This window comes from Enoplosus armatus, chromosome 4 (assembly GCF_043641665.1).
Source record: "Enoplosus armatus isolate fEnoArm2 chromosome 4, fEnoArm2.hap1, whole genome shotgun sequence".
NCBI classification, from domain to species: domain Eukaryota; kingdom Metazoa; phylum Chordata; class Actinopteri; order Centrarchiformes; family Enoplosidae; genus Enoplosus; species Enoplosus armatus.
In genome coordinates, this window is record NC_092183.1 from 3,224,854 (window position 1) to 3,235,589 (window position 10,736).

Consider the following 10,736-nt stretch of genomic DNA (forward strand, 5'->3'; position numbering starts at 1 on the left):
TATAGAGACGTCCCGAGCTGACGCTACGGATCACTTGATTTTTATTTGTACCTGTACACCAATTTGACCTGAGAGAAGTGATCAATTTTACACTGTTCAAAACTGGGTGAAATATTGTTAAGTAAAAGTTATTGTAAATGTTTGGTGAAATATTCTCAATATGTTTAAAGTCTCACATCTGAAAAGGCTGCTACAATGTTGAATGTGCAATTGTATAAATTGGGGAAAAAACGTAATTAAAATGAATACTATTATTATTATTACTTGGAATCTAGCTCATGAAACATATTTGTTCATGTTCTTACAATGTTGTATACTGTTTCTAACGTGTAACCAGTTGTTGATATCCAGCCTTGCATCTGGCTTGGGAAATCTGTGTTTTCCTTGAATTTATTAGTAACAAAGGGTTAGCGTTTGTGTTAGCAGATGAAAAAGTTATTTGATTTAGATCCAGTTTACACCAGGTATCAACATGTAACATGTATGTGGATAGCTTATCTCTAGGAAGGAAAAATACATGTTGCAATCAGAATGCTATCGGATCCACCAGACCAAATCTAAACAAAATCTTACTGTCGGTTGAAAACAGCTAGCTAGTGGACCTTGAATTAGGATTATTTTGTCAAAAGAAGTCATAATATTTCTTGGTGGGCAGATGTGTCATTAATCAAGTCATTAACATGAAATATGGAACGACTTATAAAATGTGGAAACACCCAGGTCAAACGACAGCGTGTTATTTACTATCTGCTGCACCAGCTGGTCCTCCACTGGTGTACGTGTTGATCTATGTGCTGCGTGGTGGGATGTGGTGGCGAGCTTAAGCCTGGCAGGATGTGCGTCTCTGGACAGAGCTTGCAGGGGAGAGCTCCAAAGTTACACACCCGTCCAAAATCACAAAGTGCAAGGAAGGCAATTGGCTTGACAGCACATGTAATAGAGACTGCAAAACCTCGTCGCCCGAGGGCCCTCGCCAGAGTAGCAGTGGCGGAGAGTGGCGGGGGTTTGGCTTGCTAAAAATGAGCCTGGGATCAGCTTTGTGAGGCTTCTCATGTCAGTCACATCCACAATCTTATTTTCGCTAAGCATCTGGAGGTTGGATCCGCGGTGAAATGTATTCACTGTGCGTGTTCGTGGCACTGGTTTTACTTGGCACAGCAAGTGATAGCTCACTTTTAATATAGAGTAGAGAGTTAGAGAGCGGAGAATTCTTGAGGCAGACTGTAAAAACGCAGCAGCACAATGGACAATGAGCATGGCTGTGGTTTGGACTGTGGGGAGATCGCGGGGAGCCTGATGGAAACCTCGCAGGGCTGCCGTGAGCACGCGAGGTCAGGACATATGCTGACATGGACTTCTGGGCCCGAGCCAGAGCCGGAGCAGAGAGGGAACGGAGGCCTCACGTCTGCTCAGCAGTGCTCCCCTGCTCCTCTTTGTTTGTCTCTGACTTTATATCAAATGTTATTCTGAGAGAGAGATAAAAAGAAAGTATCAAGACTATGGACGAATCTTGGCTGAACAGAACACATTTTCCAACTTCTGGCAGGTTGAGAAGTTTAAGTGGTTTGGAATATCTAATAAAAGAACAAGACTTTACGTTCTGCTAAAGTCCTGAAATGACATAATGTTTATTTTCTTTCGGAGGGTTGGCGTTTGATAGCATTTTATCAAATCAGAAACTCCACTAGTCTGACGCAAATCATTCCAGGACAAAAAAATCAGATAGATTTACGTTCCGCTTTCTGAACATTTTAAGAAACAAAAATTACAAAATAATTTAAATTTTGATAATTTGATAATTGAGATTTGATAATCAAAGACCCAAAACTTAGGTTTTGCCAGATAAACTACATATTTGTTAGTTAGATACAACTACTTCAATGTTGTATACATCACTCTTTGCTAAAGAGAGTGAAGATATAAGCCTCAGCTTGACAAATCCAGGTATTTTACCAACTTGAAATTGGATCCAAAAATGTAAACCGACTATCAGAACCCAACCCTGTTCTTTTGCAACTATATGTTGAATCTGACTACCCATTCAGCTTCCCCCTAACCAAACAACCGCACAACTGACTAAGCATCCCATTCATCCAGGTTTCCTTTTTCAATCACATATTGAATTTCACTTATGTCTGATGAGAGCACCAGGTCTTTTGTTTGGTCTTTTTGTGATGTGCTGGCAAAGCCCCCCCTTTCACAGCCAAGCTGTCAGGAGGAGTGTGTGTTGTCCTTAAAAATGAGACAGGGCAACAACAGGGCAACATCTGATTAGCATTCACGGCACTATCTCCACTCCCTTGGTATTTTATTACCACAGGTGCAGGGCCATTCATTGATCAGATGCACGCTACAGGCGAGGTTAGCCCTTAATTGAAAACAGCTCTATTTATACACCTGCAGGCACTAAAGGTCTCCAAGAGAGCACAGGGAGGTTGAAAAGAAGAGAATGGAAGGGGGGAAAAAACACAGAGCAGTGACAGAACAGTGAAAAAAGACATGCCTTGGGAGACATAGGTTAAGGCCTACAGAGGAGGCAAAAGGCATTCCCAAAACAGCATGGCTGCCCAGTGCCATGACAGGATAAGTATGCAGGTGCAAAAGTCTTTAGGGAAAAGCACATTTTTAAAACAAAGATTTCCATTTGATGAAAAGAGGCACAAATAAATGCAAATCTAAATGCATCACTTTTTCAGTTGAGTAGAAGAGCAACTACATTTAGTTTGTTTACCGTACAGCTGCCGGTTTTTGTGGCCACAGAACACTGTAGTGATTGTGCTCGGCCACTTTGCAGGTGGTACATTGCATCCTGGGGCTCGTGTTTTCACAATGTGACCACAACAGGAGGTTGGGGGGGTCAGTTTGGTGGAAGTCCAATCAGAAAACCACAGAGGAAAGAGCAATCTGCATTCAGACGAGGGGGGGGGTTGACACTTTTGAAGGAAAAAGTCTGCAAATGCTGTGCAGTTTTTTTTCTGTCTTGTCAAACTTCCAAGTGTGGGAAAGCAATGAAGGCTGTTAATTAGTTCAAAACTCACACATAAAAAAATGATGTCAACTTTAGTCGCCTACAGGTTGTTGGCATTGAATCAATAATCCAAACAGCAGGTGAAATATACTAAAAGTCTTTACACACACACTTCCCTCTCAGGTCACATAATGACTGACAAAAGTGTGAGAAAACGTATCAGATGATTATTTAAGGGCTGCATTTAATATAAATAATGTACATTAATTAGCTATAAGCTATCATTTACCTAGAACGGGATCACATTTAATATTAAATGTTTTCCTTTTGAAATAACATAACCCCGCTGGTTAATTACCTTGGAGAGGATTCAAAAAACACTTGCTGCGGTCCGGCCGGCTCATAACAACAGACTGTAAAACTGCTATGAGTGATGTCTTTCCCAGCAGTGTCCGATTATTAACGGAGCACGTTCATCTGTCTACTGTAGAGCGCTGATGAAAAACAACGTGCTCTATAATTGATAATGGCAAAAAACGACATACAGGAGTGAGCCAGAAAGGGCTAATTTGAGACTATTTAGTATTTCAACCACATATTTCATTTAGCCTCTCTGTGTTTCTCGAACAGGCGATTTAGCATTTCAAACAAAAATCACTGAAATGGCCTGGGCAGATGGAAAGCAACTAGTGTTTTAAACCTGGCACAAAACGTCTCTTCTCATTGTTTCAAAGTTATGTTTTTTTGTAAATGGTTCTTGTCAAAATCAGCATAAAAAGTCCAAAGGGAAACAACTCTGCTCCCTTATTCCACTTCCACGTCATGAAACACGTGTCCCTGGTTAAGACAAAGTTGAAAATGTATCTTGTGAGTACCAAATATGAATCTCCTGTACGCTTGAAAAGTGGCTCTGAGAGTAGGACTGAAACTGATTAATGGTTAATCAATAACTGAATTCACTTTTCATGCAAAAATGTCAAACATTCTCTAATTCCAGCTCCTCAATTGTGAGGATTTACTGCTTTTCTTTGTCTGATGTGATGATATTAAATATCTTTGATGTTTTGGAGTGTATTTCAAGCAGTTTGAAGAAGAATCCTTGAGTGTGTAGCTTGTTTAATCACAGGGGATAGCAGCTGCAGCCATCTTTGATTCATGACAGTCACAGAAAAAAATAAAAGCAGCAATACAAAACAAATACAGTATTTTAAAAATGTTTTAATGGATGTTTAGATGTTTTATTTTGCTGTGACTCTGTGAATCCAGACTGAGCAGCTGCTGTCCTCCACAAAAACAAATGGATTTTCTCCGTGGAGTATTCCTCTAAAGTCAGTCTGACTGGATGTTGTCAAAGTGGAGTTTCTGATCCGATATGCCAAACACAGCTAGGACGCATTTCAGGATCACAGCCTTTGAAACAGCCTCTACGTGGATGTAGATCTTGGAGTCGGAACAGACCGCTGTGTATATAACATCCCAATGTTCCCGTTCAACATTTCCCTGGATCCTGTTGGGACAAGATGAAAGGCTTTGTGGCCTAATATCACTGTAACTGCAGGTGTGGAGGCTCCCATTTCACCAGTGTCACTGATGTTCACAGACGTTTGGAGGAGGAGGGGGGTGGCAACGGCTAGACATCTGCACGTTTGGATAAGCATCTGAGGGTTCAATCAAATTCGACACCTAGCAGGTAAATGTTTGGTTACCTCCAAAACCCTGTGTGTGTGTGTGTGTGTGTGTGTGTGTGTGTGTGTGTGTGTGTGTGTGTGTGTTTGGTGAATGTCTCATTCGGAGTCTGTTCTGGCTTGTCATCAAAGGAGATACCACAACCACATTTATCAAGAGTGAGAACAATATCTGTGTGATCACTCTCCACAGGAGGGGCACTTTGTAGAGGACTCCAGTTTGTAGTTTTGTCATTCAGCGTGTTTATGTTAGTACGTTTTATTTGAATTTAGACAGATGGGCAGGCCTTGTTAAAGTAAAAGCCGTGTTCATGTAGGACATGGACTTGATGAATTACTCCCATTTATCCTGTCTTTTGTAAAATGCAATCATAAAGGGTTATATAAGCTGCTCAAACCGCAACGGCACCGGATACAACTACAAAAGACCTGTCATGCTTTGATTAGCAGAGCACAACTTCAGCCAAAAATGCATTTGACATTTCCCTCTAGATATTACTGCTGTCACTCATCCCGTCTCAAAAACACGGGAAGAAAGAAGATGCAAAATATATTGTATATATTAAAAAAATAACGCACAGTGATTTAGCGACAAACACTCAGTGAGCTGGTTCACTGTGTTGCTTAGTGTCACAAAGGCGCAAATATAGGGTATTGTTAGTCAACGGTTAGTCAACAATTAGTCAATTAATCCATTAGTCAAACAACAGAAAATGTATCATTATACCTTTCTGATAATCGATTGTTTCAGATATTTTTTTGTTCCTCAAACGTGAGGATTTGCTGTTTTCTTTGTCATATATGTTAATTCACTGAACATTCTTAGGCTTTGGTTTGTTGGTCGACCAAAAACAAACAAATTAAAGGCATCACAGTGTGTTCTAAGAAATTGTAAAAGCTGTCGATAATGAAAATAACCGTTCGTTGCAGCCCTAAACTCTACAGAAGTTAGCTGTAAGCTAGCTAGCAATGGAAGCACCAACTGTGCGTGTTTGTGCTCAGTTCAGCCCCTGAAGGAAGTCATTTGCACCACCTTGAATTTGCATCGCATTGTGTCTTTGAGTCAGCGACAAAAATGCAGCCTCCTTATTCATTTTAATGAGATCACTGTACTGGCAGAGCGCGGATCCTGACACCGAAGGCCGCGGCAAAACAAAACACAGGGTTGTTCTACAAAATCTGGCTCAACTTTTGCAGCAACGCAATGCAATATCATTCAGAATGCCTAATAACAGGAACCCTTTAATTCTACTGTTCCCCCCATCATTGTTAAAACGGGATAAAATGATCGTCTTTGTGATATCTTTATCGGCACCTGAAGCAACACCAACTCAGCCGCACTGCTATTTTCGGTCCGAACAGTCTGAGCACACAGAGCTATTACTGTACATAGCCTAACGATAACATCAATAACCCACAGGGCAGTTTTCTGCCTTACAGGGAGGTCAGAGGTCAGGATCAGCTACAGCAGTGGTCTTGGAGCTGCTAGCCAGTGTTTTGCTCTACAACAGTCTAACAAAGTCCACCAGATGAAGACTGGCTTTTCCTTCTCATTAAGCACCCCTGTGTCTGAAGAACTTCTTTTGACATCCTGCAAATTTGAAATCACAAAAAAACACCTTGACAGTAGAGAAAAATTATATGAAAACTGTGGATAACTTATGTCAGGGCCACATTTTTGGTCATATCCTTGGACAGAAATATGGCCTGAGATATAAGATCGAGTTTGGAACTGAAACCGCCTGAGGCATCACAGCACCGCTACAGAAACTGATGCAGAGGGAGCTCCCAACAAACTAATCCCAGGGAGAAGACTGAGGATCGCTCATCTAAAATACCATTCTTTGACACTGAATGAAAAGTCAATACAACGAACCACAGAACACTAACGTAGACCGGCAGAGAGCAGGAGAGTAAATGTCTTCTCCTAGCCACAGTGACTGATTGATTCAAAAATCTCCCGACCACATTCAGACTTTGAAACAACTTAATCTAATTCTCAGACTAAAACAGAGCCTCCTGATATTCTAGCATTTGACTGGTGGTTGGTGTGAATTTGTCTCCCGTGAACTGAACTCACATTGGCCGGCTCCTGCCGTAGAAAGTGTTGGTCTTCGCAGCTTCTGCAGCCCGTACAGCTGCTTTCTTCTCCTCAAATTCCTCCCTGCTCAGGACCGTGCCCTTGTGGCCGTGCTCCACCAGCTTACGGGCCAACTCCCTGCTCTACAAGAGAAAAGAAAAGCAGAGGAGTCAGTCAAGGAGAGGGGACACAGGGATGAAGATGTTGTCAGGTTTGAATTTTGGCAGGATAAGCTGTGAACGCTGTGATTCATTTGTTCACTGCTCTTCTTGGAGACCACTTTAAGAGTGCAACTGCTATTTCTATTATTATTATTATTATTAAATGTCAGAGAGTAGTTGCCCTTTTCACAATTTCCCTGAGCTCAAGGTGATGTCCTTTTGCTTGTTTTGTCAAACAGTCCAAAACCTAAAATATTCCATTTACAATGATAAAACAGAGAATGGGAGCATATCCTCAGAATATTTGGCATATTTGCGTGACAAATTATTTAAACGACTACTTTTCTGTTGATCCACTAACTGATTAATCAAGTGGCTATAAGCATATATCCAGTTTCTGCAACATCCTGGATTTGGGTCCGGCTCAAAAATCACCATCGAGTCCTGACAAATGAAATCTGAAATCTTGTCAGCCAGTAAGATTTAGGATTTGCTCACCAGTCTGACCTTTGGTTTCAAGTTATTTTGCTTCCCTCCCCAAAATATGGAAGTGATAGCCAGCTCTGCAACACCACAAGCTTCTGATATAGTTTAGTGTGATTTCAATCCTACAGGTCCATTCATCTTCTAAGAGTGTGTGTGTGTGCGAGCGTACATGTGTCAGTGCCTCTGCAGGGATTGTTAGCTACATTACTCCAATCACCGTTTGCAGACCGGCCGTCATTAAAGCCAAGCCATAAAGTCATCATCTAAAAACCAAATCTTGCTGTCAAATCCTGTGGCTTGTCAGATCAAAGCTTCTGCCACATGTCCTCCTACCCAAAATCCCAGCAGCCGGTCCTGCGTCCGCACCCGAGAGGAAAAGTTATATTTTCCTTCAACTTTGATGTGGCTCACCAGAAATGAGTCTCAGACATTTGCTGGTCCTAAAATTGGCCTGAAAATCATTGTCTTCCTTTTCAAGGCTCATTGAATAAATCTATTTGAATGAGCTGCTTCTTAGAGTCAGCACACCAGGACCTGGACTAATACTCCACAATACAACATCTATCCTGGCAAAATAATAAAACCTCTTTTTAAGTAAGTAAGTTTAACTTTTTTCTGAGTTTATAGTCCTAGTTTGTGACAAGTCCTAAATAACATCAATAGGTTTATAATTAGCTGATTTATCAGAACGTGGGCCTTATCAGCCCGACTGCACTGGTGAGATGACCCGTGCTGACTGTGTCACACAGGGGTGATTGAGTTTGATAGTGATTGACTGCAGCTGATTATCAGGTCAGATATGAGTTGTTCTTCTCTGTGTGGACACAGGTGTTCAAACAAAGTGGCCGCCACAGCAGCTAGTATATCATTAGCAAGTGTGCCATCTGCTGGTCAAAAGCAGGATTGCCCATTTCTGATGAGCAGGTTCAATTCAAGCCTCTTTAGAAAGATTTGTATGCCAGTTAGAATAAATCCAAGACCAAAAACCTGAGGAGATCTACATCAAAGAAAATCTAAATATGATCTCTGTTGACATGAAGATGTAAATCTAAAATTTAAAGCCTGAAAAACATTGATGCTATGAATCATCCTTTTTTAATAAATCATTGCTCTTAAGGACAGAATGAGGACAACATGTTTCTGTGATAATTAAGACAATTAACTCGACAATTAAAAGCTTTTTGTAGTCTCAATGTCTGTGGCAATGGTAATACTAGTAATTGTGGTTAGGAGTGGAGACCATATTGTCAAAGTGGGCCCAAACTAGGACTTGTGGAGAACTCTGCTAATGTGCTAAACAACAGTATCACTCACACCAATATAGGACCAGTGATTCACTTAACCTTCTTTTCTAGTCTTTTCAAAAGTCCTTTTGACAAAAGGTCCCAAGCTAATAACATTTTTTGTTGTCTCTACTGATTTGAAATTCTATGTCTGAGTAAGAAGTGACAGAAATGTCAATTAATCTACTTTGTCTCATGAAGCAAACTTTAAATTATTGGATTGGTGGTAACTGCTTGCTAAGCCTTCCACCTAGCGTGCGACCACAGACACTACACCAACTAAACGTATCCCCATGGCAGAGCCAGCATTTGTGCAACTCCAGGTTCATTCAAGTGAAGGCGTGCTAATGAAAACTGTCGAGAAAACATCAACTATTTAATAAAATGCGTAATTGTGTACTTTAAAATGACTAACTTGCATTTAAACTAGGTAGAGTAGCCACTGCATACGTCGTTATAAGTATAAAGAGGACCATACGCCAGATTCCATTCCAAATGTTGGCAAGTTAGTTATTTTGCTCACCGGCAAGAAAGGCATAACTTCGTAAAACGCTCATTCACTCCATTTGATAATCTTAAGGATACAATGTTCAATACGGCAAATACTTAACTTAGTAAACGGGAAATAAATGAATAAAGAGTCAACATAAGTCCGTAAACTACTTGCACCCGAACAACGTTAGCTAATGTTAGCTAAACCAGCTGCTGCTGCTGTCTTGAAAGCAATTGATCTGAACAAAGTGATGTTGTTTTGTTAATCACAACGGGTTGGGGGGTTTAGTGAATGCCGAATTGAAAATGGCATCTTCGTCATTTTGAAAAGTCGGAAGTTATGTGTTAATACCGTGAATTGCTACAGATTTGCAAGGATAACCATAAAAGGACGGCTTAGTTAATTCGGTTCTGACGTGGTGTACAAAACAGAATGAAACGTTGGCTAACGCTAAAGGGAAGGCTAAAGTCCATAGTTTGTACCAGAGTGACTCACTTTTAAGTAATATAAATCCATCGGCGTGACTTTGGAGTCGAGATAATCTTCGTAGACTTTAAACTGTGTTAAAGAACCACGGAGACGAGCGGCTGTGGTGTCCTCCATCTTCCCGCTGTCTGTGTTGTAAAAGGCTGCTATGGCAACCGTCTTACCTGCGTTTCATACGGCTTGGCGGCACATCACAGGAAGCGGAAGTCAACACGTCCACGCCCCCCCCCCCCCCCCCAAAAAAAAAAAAATACTCAAAACATTATTAAAATGGTAAAGAGTTGTTGTTCATTCAATGACACAAATACATTCAGAAATAATTGATGCAGACGTTTTTTTACACTGGTCACTGCAGGTTGGCATGGTAACTGAAAACCTGTCACTGTACAGTGATATCATGCCTTAACAATACACAAGGTGCATATCACTGGACACATTTTAACTTCCACAGACCACTGACCGCTCAGTACTTCATACAGACCATTGTTGATTCTGATGGCTTTTACTTTTTCTAGAGATGTGTTTGCCCCCCCCCCCCCATATGTCGCAGTCACAGCAGGTTTGTGTTACCCCTTGTGGTGACAGACGGACAGATGGATGGACAGTTATAACAGTTTTGTTGTTATAGTTGTGTACTTGCCTGAATTAGTCACAGGTCAAGTCCCTGAAAGCTGCAGCAGACAACAACATCTTTCTAATTTACATTGCATTGAGCTCCAGTGCAGTGGGGGGGGGGGTCCACCAGTTCATTTCAGATCCATGAAGAGGAGAGGTCTGCTTCAGACCTGTTTTATTTAATCTATATATATTTAATATTTTACAAAGTATAACACTCCCAGGTGGGGAGCCACTGCTGTAGGGGGTCAATCCAAACTTGTTTGTGCAGTGTCATTACAGTGGGTCGTCCTTGAGAAGGTAAACCTCGTAAATCATTTGAATTCAACTCATCACAGCTGGAAGAAGTCCTCTGTAGTACTGTATGTCTGTATGTACCTGATTGGGCCTAAAACTGGACTAATGTACGGGATGACAGAGTTATCCAGTCCCATGATGTCAATCCCTAAATCCTGGCAAATCTACACTATTTGGCACCT

General features: G+C 41.1%; 1 protein-coding gene across 1 annotated transcript in view; it reads right to left on the minus strand.

The window, feature by feature from the left end:
• The window catches only part of cfap299 (cilia and flagella associated protein 299), a 65,955-nt gene extending 56,196 nt beyond the window's left edge, over window positions 1–9,759 (minus strand). Inside the window, exons 1-2 of the mRNA XM_070905074.1 lie at window positions 9,652–9,759; window positions 6,734–6,876 (exon numbers count right to left, since the gene is read on the minus strand). Of these exons, the coding sequence (XP_070761175.1) occupies window positions 6,734–6,876; window positions 9,652–9,759 (251 nt within the window). The remainder of the gene's footprint in view (window positions 1–6,733; window positions 6,877–9,651) is intronic.
• Window positions 9,760–10,736: the final 977 nt, after the last annotated feature.